Source organism: Capsella rubella, unplaced genomic scaffold, assembly GCF_000375325.1.
Source record: "Capsella rubella cultivar Monte Gargano unplaced genomic scaffold, Caprub1_0 scaffold_8, whole genome shotgun sequence".
NCBI lineage: Eukaryota > Viridiplantae > Streptophyta > Magnoliopsida > Brassicales > Brassicaceae > Capsella > Capsella rubella.
Window position 1 is genome coordinate 1,084,423 of NW_006238916.1, and position 12,067 is coordinate 1,096,489.

General features: G+C 28.9%; 1 protein-coding gene across 1 annotated transcript; it reads left to right on the forward strand.

The window, feature by feature from the left end:
* The first annotated feature begins 6,871 nt into the window (after positions 1–6,871).
* Positions 6,872–9,219, forward strand: LOC17874776 (abscisic acid 8'-hydroxylase 3). The gene is made up of 6 exons (XM_006280359.2): positions 6,872–7,142; positions 7,253–7,571; positions 7,747–8,133; positions 8,229–8,394; positions 8,488–8,713; positions 8,807–9,219. The coding sequence occupies exons 1-6, from the start codon at positions 6,943–6,945 to the stop codon at positions 8,907–8,909; spliced, it is 1,401 nt and encodes a 466-aa protein (XP_006280421.1). The 5' UTR covers positions 6,872–6,942; the 3' UTR covers positions 8,910–9,219.
* Positions 9,220–12,067: the final 2,848 nt, after the last annotated feature.

The following is a 12,067-nucleotide window of genomic DNA, read 5'->3' on the forward strand; positions in this document are numbered from 1 at the left end:
ATTTTGTTAAGATTGTTTGAAATTAATAAGCAAAAGAAGTTTAGAATAATCATAAGCTAACTGTTTGACCAAATAAAAAAACATTAACTAATTGAATTAATGATACATTTTGTAGATATCTTTTGTGATATAATTGCTAGTTTGCTTTTTGAATATGAATATATTTTTATGTGAAAATAAGAAATTTATGTGATCTAAAATGTTTATTCGCATGATTTTAGCAAAAAAATATTTAATTATTGATTTGTTTAATTTTTATTTATATTTAAAAATTATATAATTTTTAAAAATTTGATGATGTATATATACTATGTAAAATTTGATTAGTTGATTATTTCATATGCTAACATATTTTTTTTATCTTTTTATTAATCTATAAAAAAATTATCTTTGTTTTTTAGATATATGATGATTTTGTTTTATTAGATTTCATTCTATATTTATTCTATTAATTTCGAAATTATATTAAAATATTAAATTAATATTAAATATGTTAACGTATATTCAAAATAGACATGTTTACATATATTAATTTTGAATTTAATTGTCTACTTTTATGGTAAAAGATTATTATGATTTCCATAAATATAGATTGTTTTAGTTTTTTAGTTTTTTTTTTTGCTGTCAATAATTTTGTTTGGCAAATGGAATATATTTCATGATTTTTTTTTTTTCAATTAGGGGGTGTTTGGTTTCAAGTTGTGCTTCCCAATTAATAGTATAGATTAGAGGAACCAACATAGGAAAATTAGTTTTATTTTTAGATTTTTTGTTCGAATTCTCGCAACTTGTTGTTTTCTCGTAACATTTTAATATTGTTATTTACTTGATATTTATGTTTCTCGCATAGTGAAAACTTTTTGTTTTCAAAAGAGTGATGTTGACTGAAGGGAAAACCATGGCCACACGTTATAAAAATCATGATAATATGCGGATTAGTGACTTAACCTTACTGATATATAATAAGAAAGGACTGTAAAATCCCAAAATGTAATGTAAAATGTATAAAAAGAATTACTAAAAACTTATTACCACATCTTTTTACTTTTTAAATATAACTGATGGTATTAAATTTTACTTTTTGTACTAAAAAGTATAAAATCTGTTGGTAAATAAATATAGAACAATGCAAAAAAGATTCGTTACTAGAAAATACTGATCAGCCAATTAACCTACAAAATCTTATTAAGAGAAATTGAACTCAAGTCTTTGAGTTTGGATTTATAGTTTTACACTATTCAGAAAGTTGTCTTAATGTTTAGAAAATAAAACAAGTATCCACTTTTTAACTATAGCTATGATACAAGTATTCACTTCTTGAATTTGTACGACGTTCATTATATCAAGAAAATATAATAGTTAATTATGATCGCCTTATATTATTATATGCAATTCTAACTAGCTATATTAATATAATCTTCTCACTTCTTGAATTTTTGTTCTTACTACTGTACGTTCATAATATCCAGAGAATATAATAGTTAATTATCATAAAAAAAAAATTATTTTTTATCCTTGGTCCGATTCTGTATGTATAGAGACAAACCATAGATCGACAAAAAACAAAAAGTTTAGATTGATTCTGTCAGATTTTTGTTTTAAAAAAAGAGAGATTCAAATCTTTTAAATATAGTCATTACTGAATTTTTAAACTAATTTTTTTTTCTTTTATTTTGTATTGGTTATTAAATGAAATTGATTCCGTTTACAATTTTAAGTTTCCGGAAACATAATTTCAAGATGAAAACTGCATATACTATGCTACGTTTTAAAAAAAGGGTATATATAGTATGCAGTAAGGTATCTAGTTATAATTACATGCAATTTTATGACTTAGTTAAAAACAAATGAAACAATTATATACATTATTGAACTGTATATTACGATACATCGGATCCGTTCGACCCATATGGACTTGTTTTGTTTTTGTTTTTTGTTTTTGTTTTAGTTTTTGTTTTGAGACAGAGATAATTTTAAAATAATTGTATGGATATTTTGTGGGAAAAAGGTCCAGTTCCAAAATCATGGTAGCATGGAATAATACACGTTGGTGATGACGTGGATACTGACCTCTTTTGTCGGGTGGGTTAATTTGACAACAGTAGCACCTGTCCGGTTATATTTGGATAATCAAAAAAGCAAAGTAAATCTAATTAACCACTCTGATCATATCTTTGAGCTCATTTTTGTTTTTGACTACACCTATCTTTTCTCTGAAGAGTTATAAACTGTGAAGTTCACACGTACGTATATACCAAATATGATGAGAACACAGATGTAATAAAAGAAGATCATAAATTTCACATGGACATTATATACATAAAAAGCACTGCACAAATCATGGGAAAACCTCCTTTTTCTATGTGTCCACGTACATATGAAAAAAAACCTGACATATATGTTACATAAAGAGATTCAAACGATTTGATCATGTCCAAAAGTGGTTTAAGAATCGGTTTGGATTACGAAACCCTAAAAGACGTGTCCCATGAGAGTTGTGGACACGAGTAAGATGAAGGACACGTTTTACTATTGTCATTCCACGACGTACGTACGAGATCTGAAATGCATGTTGGCCGGCTAGCTACGGTTAGGCCTTAGGCGTCAAAGCCTCCCTAATTGTTATTTTATTAAACTATATAACACACTCACACACAAATATGCATGACGTGAAAATGTATTTTTCTTTTTGTATGTACAATTTATCAAGTATATTGATACCAAAAACGATGATGTAATGTAAACGTACGTAAGGCAGTTCAGACTTCAGAGACTTCGATTTTTTTTTTTTTCTTTTTTTTTTTTTTAAGACCAAGAAATTTTAATGTGAAGAATGTCTCATTTGAATATAACTCGTCTTTAACAAAGATGCTAGAATTGTATTTATCGAAATGTGGTTAATTAGATTACAGACATGATTTTGTAATTAGGTTGTATATATGCGTTCGCCTATATATATTCTAAAGAACTACTGCTACGTACATTCGGGCCTAGAACCAAGAAGGCAAGAGAAGATTTCCATTGCGAATCAAAAAAACAAACAATAAAGAGACAAAATTTGGCACATTTATAGTATTAACGTGAATTAACAAATATGCATCATATATACTGCAAATGATTTAAAATAAATAAATCAAGGTTTCCTCATTAGGAAGTATCCCACGTTAAAGTAAGCTTCTGTCACGCACGCAAATAAAGGCGTGTTTGCATGTTAAGAAAGATATCGTCGGTCTAAGGTACAACGTCAATCATCTAGCTTGTGACGTTTTGTGAACTTTATGAATACTTACACTTAACAATTATAAGTTCATTCATCGATATACAATTGTGAATATCTATACGTTGTGAATATACCCAAGCGGTCTACTCGATGTACATTTTTGTATTAAAATTACTAGTCACAAAGAAAACCATATTTACAGTAAAAATGGACAAAACAAAACTGAAGTTTAATCCTTAGCTAATAGACTCCAGTGCGAAACAAAGGATGTCGTAATAATGAGTAGAGTCCTTAATTAGCTAATAGACTCCAATCGTTGTTATATAAATGTAGTTTAGACATGATTCATTACTCCAAACATATATATATTGATTTGATCAATTCCATATTCCAATGTAAAATTGGTTTATATAAGTAATATTTCTTTTAACCAAAAAAAAAAGTAATATTTCTTCAAATGAAGGAATACACATTATTCGAGTTTATAAAAATTACTTTTGAAAATTCATTTGTAATGGTTATATTCAGTTTTGAACTTCATCAAGCAAATGAGAATAATATAAAAATTTATCAGAGTTTTTTCAAATTTTTTTTAAGTATCTAAGTCAGTGCATATATATATACATATTTATGTAAAATAAAGTAAAACTCAACTGAACATCAAAAGCCCATGTTCATTTTGTTTTCTTTCTATATATCTTTGTGTACCAAATTGCCTTTGCTCAAATATCTGCAAGACATAGTATTACTTTAATGCAACGCAAATTGTGTTTTGTCGTGAAACAAACACACACATAACATAAGCCGGTCTATGATACACATTAAACATCATCACCATTCACATATACTATTATTATTACTTTTTTTTGACGCAAATACACTTGTACCACTTAAATATAAATACTAAATATATCCTCAATCATGTTTTTTTGTGTATATTTATTTCAGTATATATAAATTTTAGACAGAAAATAGCAAACGTGTCAGTCAAAAGCAGCTGCTAGATCATGCATTTGTCTTAAAGCATGTACTCGTAAAGTAATGCATGTACCCTAAACAACTTTTTATAATTTTGTCAAATGTATCAACTAAATTGTCACTTTAAATATTCTCCATATTACGATCATACAATAATTTCACCAGCACGATTGCACATTCGCACGCCATGATTGGATAAATAAATTACATTTGACAATCAGAAACTATATAATATCATTAAATACACAATAATATATAAATAAAATTTGAACAAGTCGTACCACGGCATTGCTACGTACAACAATGAAGGACGAGATCTAAGGCCGCGTAACGATGCAACTTACATATTTATTCGACCGCGTATATATGTTTCTTGTTGGAGAACATTAAATTTTGGAATCGTTCTACGATTAATTTCCCCAACTATATAGTCACTCTGTTCAACTTTTAAAATTTATGATCTTTTGTATTTATTATAAGATATGTGGGAGATGTGGATGTTTCTTGAATATGAAAAGTCACATATTCTTATCTTCTAAAAGATTATAAGGAGTCCACAACCTTTTCTTGATAAGACAAATGTCATTAAACTATGTGTTGATCATGAGTTTTGTCGATCTCTGACTGATTTTGACTGTGTCTCAAATTCAACATTTTCTTGGGGTCAAAGTGTCAAGTTGTATTGTGTTCGTTTGGCCATCTTTTTGAGTGAAAACAAATGTTATCTTAGTTTTTGTATCCATTCTAAATGTTATCCCATTGTATTAGTTTTAGTTTTACATTTCTAATTGAAAAAAATATATATATAACTCGAGGCTTACACAATATTGTTATCCATATTACCTTTACGTGTTATATGTATTGTTTTTTGTTGGCTCAAACTTAATTATATGTAATCTATGGTGGGTCATATGTTTTTAAATGTATTAGCTGCAATAGTTGTTAAAATTAATATGAACTACTACTTATATACATATATGTATTAATTTGAAAAGATGTTTGGTGATAGTTAGACTTCTCTAACTTTCAAAATTAATAAGAACGTAGACAAAGTATTCAAGTCTTTGGTCCTAGAATCCCACAAGAAAATTTTAAGTTATAATTTTTTACAAGCAAAAAGTCAATTGATATTAATTAGATGCAAAACAAAAGTCAATGGGATATTAAACATTTTATCAGTACTTGTTTTCATTGATCATAATTGTAATTTAAACCTACTTGTGTGGTTTTGAAAAACTAAAAGTCAAGTTTTATTTTTATATGTAATATTATTAATTTAGTTCTAATCACATATATAGGTTTTGATATTTGTTGTTTGGTCAACCACATAGGTTTTGATTAATTCGTATAAGCTACTAAATAAGATAATAATATATGGCTGTAATGCACAGCGAACGTGGGAGAGAAATAAGTATCAATGAATAAATTAAAGTTAGTAATCAAGTGGGCTTAGCTTACCATTAGTGACATATCTTTAATCGTAATTAAGTAACTAATCCTGAAAATTTGGATTGTGTGTCTTTGTTTTTCTTCAGTGACCAGACCACACGTGGTTTTTCCATTACGTTGAAGTATCAGATTCAATTTTTCATAGTTGAAAAGTAAAATTTGTTGTTAGTTGCCAAAACAAAAGAGTAAATTTTGTTAATAAAATAACTTCAGCATATAATATGTTATACTATATAGTATATACTAATCTAAGTATCAGCCAACCCAAGAAAGAAACATAAGCACTTGAAGTTGTTAATATAGTCTAAGAATTTGTTATAATTTGTGCTAAAATAACAAATTTATTTTATTATTCAGTTACTAACATTTTTTTTCCTTCTTCTTATATAAGTCTAGTGTTAGTAGCTTTAATAGTGATTTATTTTGTGTTTCTAGCTAGTTTTCTTGAAGATATTTTTAGCATTGAATTTATAATGACTTCCTGTTGTTTGAAAAATTGATTTTAGTTAAATAGAAAAAAAATCCAAATTTCATGATTTTAGCTAAGAATAATAATTTCTAAATCCTAAAATTATTATTAAGTCATTCATAATATTTGGCTAACAAAACGCAAGTATATTGTGTGTAGTGTAGCATGGTCTCCAAAATACTCGGACCCAAAACCATACATGCATTTATCATCATCAAACATCAATCATTATTTACTTTATATAAATATTTTGCAGTTGATATATACTATTGTTTTTTAAAAAAAATATCTTAAACAGAGATAAACACAAGAGGCTAGAAATTAGGATAGTACTTAATTAAAGAAGTAATATAAATCCATGAAGTGTATATATATATATAACCTTCAAATAACATGGCAAACATTTTAATAATTACCCGCCCATCATTTCCTCCTTTGTCTCTACTTAAGAGCCAAAATTGCCCCTTTCCTTGACTTAACTCATCATTAAATTAAAAAGAGCCATACTTAATTAACGATGGCTTAATTTTAATTTTAATTTAATTTTTTGGTCAAAATCTCACACGCTCTTTTTTTTTTTGTTGCATGCTCTTCGACACGTGCTCTCGTCACTCTCTCTCAAATGAGCTGGCTCAACCACAAAAACAAACAAAAAAGGTTCCTTTTAGGAAACTCCCTTCTTCCTCCACTGCCTATATAACTCATTCATCTCTCCCACTTGATTTTTCATCTCATCATCTCCTTCCTTCATTAGAGACAACTCACAAGAAACATACTCCCACTCTTTTTTAAAGACGAATTGGGTTTTGTTTTATTATAAATCTTAATGGATTTCTCCGGTTTGTTCCTCACTCTCTCTGCGGCGGCTCTGTTTCTCTGTTTGCTCCGTTTTATCGCCGGAATCCGCCGTAGCTCCTCCACGTCACTCCCTCTTCCTCCGGGAACAATGGGTTACCCTTACGTCGGCGAAACATTCCAACTTTACTCACAAGACCCAAATGTGTTCTTCGCTGCAAAACAGAAAAGGTCTAATAAAAACAGAGCTTTCTTGAAAATTCGAACTTTGTTGTCTATTAGAAAACAGAAAAAGAATTAACATTTTTTTTTTTTTCCTATATCTTGTTTTGGTAAAACAGATACGGATCGGTGTTCAAGACTCATGTATTGGGATGTCCATGTGTGATGATCTCGAGCCCTGAAGCCGCGAAATTCGTACTGGTCACAAAGTCTCATTTGTTTAAACCGACTTTTCCGGCGAGTAAAGAGAGGATGCTTGGAAAACAAGCAATCTTCTTCCATCAAGGAGATTACCATTCCAAACTTAGAAAGCTCGTTTTAAGAGCTTTCATGCCTGATTCAATCAGAAACATGGTCCCTAACATTGAATCAATCGCTCAAGAATCACTCAATTCTTGGGATGGAACTCAACTCAACACTTACCAAGAAATGAAAACAGTAAGCCCCACAGCCCCTCTCCTTAAAAACAGAGTGTCCCCTGTTTTGTCTATCTCAGTCTCAAAAAAACAGAGCATCCTCTGTTTCTCTCACTATACTCTGTTTTATAACTGACACACTTGAATTAAAACTGTTCCTGATTCAATTTTTTTTTTTGAAACTTTTGTCTAATCAGTACACTTTCAATGTGGCGTTGATCTCAATACTCGGCAAAGACGAAGTTTTTTACCGAGAAGATCTAAAACGATGCTACTACATTCTCGAGAAAGGTTACAACTCGATGCCCATCAATCTCCCGGGAACACTATTCCACAAAGCCATGAAAGCTCGCAAGGAGCTAGCTCAAATCCTCGCTAACATCTTGTCCAAAAGAAGACAGAACTCATCTACACACACAGATCTCCTCGGATCATTCATGGAAGACAAAGAAGGACTAACCGACGAACAGATCGCAGACAACATCATCGGAGTGATCTTCGCCGCAAGAGACACAACGGCGAGTGTGCTGACGTGGATCCTCAAGTACTTAGCCGATAATCCAACTGTTCTAGAAGCTGTCACTGTAAGCAAAACACACTTTTCAAAAGAACATTTGAGAATCTCATAAGTGGGAGTGGCAGTTCCGTGAATTAACGGGGTTTTGTTGGGGTATAACAGGAAGAGCAAATGGCAATAAAGAAAGATAAAAAAGAAGGAGAGAGTCTCACTTGGGAAGATACAAAGAAGATGCCATTAACTTATAGAGTAATCCAAGAGACATTAAGAGCTGCTACAATCTTATCTTTCACATTTAGAGAAGCTGTCGAAGATGTCGAATACGAAGGTATGTACATATATACACCTGTTTTAGAGTGCCTATAGATCAATATCTGATATATGAAAGTATTAATATATTGTGGATTTACTATTTTTACAGGATATTTGATACCAAAAGGATGGAAAGTATTGCCACTATTCAGAAATATTCATCACAATGCTGATATATTTTCCGATCCGGGGAAATTCGATCCCTCGAGATTCGAGGTTGCACCGAAACCGAATACATTCATGCCATTCGGAAGTGGTATCCATTCATGTCCAGGCAATGAGTTAGCCAAACTTGAAATCTCTGTTCTAATCCATCACCTCACCACTAAGTACAGGTTGGTACACTTTTTTTTTTTAACAAGTTTTAGACATGATCTTTTCTCTTTGGAATGTGTTTTTCTGATAAGGGGTACTTTCGTAATTTGCAGATGGTCAGTAGTTGGACCAAGCGATGGGATTCAGTATGGGCCGTTCGCTCTTCCTCAGAATGGATTGCCTATTGCCTTGGAACGAAAACCCCAAGTGGAATAATTAAAGAATGCCATTGGCCTTTCTAAAATTAGAAAGTGAGGATTTTTTTTTCTATTTAAGAGAAAAAAAAATAGAGAAAGTAAAAGAATCCCAAAAAGGGACCCCCCAAGTGTATATAGATTTTAGTTTTATATATATAGAGAATTAAATTTTGGGAGAAAATTAGAATTTTAGATATAAAAATGTTCCATGTGTGTAACTTGGTTCTTAGCTCTTTTATCTTTATTTTTGGTCATTTATTTTTCTTTCTCAAATTGTAAATTATTTTGTTACCAATATAATGATGAAATGCTCAAAGAGAGTTTTAGCATTATGTATCCTTCTAAATATTAATTGATAAAACTTTTTTATCATAAATATATTTTATTTGATTTAATGATTTTTAATGAAACAAAGTTTAAATTGAAATTTGCATTAGTCAGTAAATTATTGTGTAACTAGTTTAACACTTTTGTTGTGGTGCATGTATGCATGAGTTATATGACTATAGAAGGTATCTTTTTGACTTTGATATGAAAATCAATTGAATAATTGTGAATTATTTTGACTTAGCTAGGAAAAATTACATATCGAATAGCAATTTTTTAAAATATATTAGATGACATTTAAATATTCTAAATTTAATAAGGGTAGATTTTAGAGAAACATGATTATCTTCCCAAATAAGTCCCCTTGGTTGATTTTTCTTGTCCATAATTTAACCAATCCCCTATATAGTAAAAGAGGAGTACACTTTTCTTTCAAAAAAATTTATAAACAAAATTACAAAAAACCATGTTTTAACCTTTGCTTTACATTGTCTCTAACGTATTTAAAGGGTACATTAGTATATTTATCCCAAACGGATCGGGTCAATTAAGAAAATTAACCCGGAACTAGCAATTGGATCTTTAGCAAAATGGTCTCCCGATGTTTACGGCTCATTCTAGCGAGAATCAATGTAACAAAATTAATTAGAGCTCACGATACTACTTAAAAATGAAAGCGTAAATAAAAAGGATTTGAAAATAAAAAGGATTTGAAAATAAGCACTAAACTACAAAGATCACCATAGATTCCAAACGAAACCAAACAGTTAAATTACATCAAAATACTTCTTTTGGCTGATTTTTAAAAGAAGGAGGAGCCTAGAGACGAGAGAGTTGTTTGAAGAAAAAGAGGAAGATGAGGAACATGCAGAAATTAGTGGAGTCGATTTCAAGGTGTAGCTCCTCCAATTTGAAAAACAACAAAAATATGTTTAGGAGGAAGAAGAAGAAGACTCGATTTAGAGATCTTTCTTCTTCTTTTTTTGTTTTTTTTTTGTTTTGGGTTTCTGAGATTTTTTTTGTTTTGAACAAATCTGATTTATGAGATCTAATCGATAAAATTAAAACCCTATTACTGCATATCATAAATTTTGGTATAAAATAAAATAATAATATGGTGGGAGATCTTCTTCTGTATATGTATCTATATAGTTGTTTATTTTATATTGTTCTAATCCCCTATAGTAAAAAATAAGCACACTTTTATATAGATTGATTGGAATTAAAAATTAATTCGAAATTAATCATTTAGATATTTTAAAATCAGATATTCAACTGGGTTTCGATCTAAATCGGATACTTTATCAGCGGATTATATTATTTCCATATCTAGATTTATGATTTCCTAATATTTCTATAACAGATTTAAAATATATAAATTAAAAATATTTATTATTCTCCTTTCACCTTTATTTGATCTTTTTTTAATTTATATAAATATATAATAAAAATTCATCTTTTTCTTGATTATGTTGCAATTTGAAATTTTCAAAATGGATATATATAACTCATTTGACAAAGAAAATATTATTATAAACTTAATATATTATTAAAATAAAATTTAGATATCTAAAACGGCTTAGTTAAATATTTTGGTAAAATCTAATCGGGTTGGTTAAATTTTTTCATGAAAATTTTTATTAGACTTAATTGATAGAAAAAAGTGTAAGACATACCACATCGGGTAAATATGTTGGACAATGGTTTTAAATCATTATAAACATGACAGTATGCTTTTAAGTTTTAATTATGAATGAGCATGAAGTTTAACTTATCGGGCTTTCAATTTTAAAGTTTTTTGGATTAGTAAATTTACTGATTTGAGCATATAAATTTTTAAAAAGTTTCAAAATATTATAATTTTAAAATGTTTTAAAAGATTAAAATATTTTAATATTGAAACCTTTAAAATATTAAAATATTAAAAAATTATAGAATAATTAAAATATTAGAAACGGGTCAGAATATTGTTGCAATGGGTCAGAACATGATACACCACTTAAGTTTTACAATTAAATACTTTGTAATACCAAAAATAAATTATATGCTAATTTTTTTATTTTTACGGGTTGTTAAGAACATAACTAAATCAAAGTCTTATTAACAAAATATACTATTAAAATATTGATTAAATCGAACTTATAATACGAATAAGTTTTATTGATAAACTATATTATGTATCAAACTATATAAATCACAAGTAATTCACGGGTTATTTTGTTAATCAATAAATTATATAGTAGAGCAAATAATCAATAATATGTTTACGAATGCAATCTTTTATAGATTGGTCATTCAAAACATATATATGTTACAGACATGTATGATTCACCATAATTAACTATATTTATTTAACACAACTTCATGCACTAACCATACTCGCTAATGTTTTTGAATAATATTTAATATAAATTTATTAGAAAAATTAGTTACGAAAATAGCAAAATCATAATATAAAAATAAAAAAAAAAATTAAAATCTATTATATTAACAATATCCCGATAACTTTCCACCGCGCTATAGCGGGTCCGATTCTAGTTAGTGTTAAATCCAAACTTTTTTAGTCGTTTACAAAAGCCTAGAGAAGTAATTATAGGCTCACTAAGTTGAAAATATTTGAATTGAAAAAAGGGAGAATTTTAAAAATGCCCCTTTTGGGGAATACATTTTTAAAAATGCCCTAGTGAGGAGAGCATTTTTAAATATACCCTTCTTTTTGTACAAAAAGACAGTTATACCTTTAATGATTTAACCTAATTGCAAAAACATTTTTCTCCTTCTCCATCATCTCTTCTTCTACATCGTTTCTCTTTCTCTCTCTCTCTCTCTCTCTCTCTCTCTCTCTCTCTA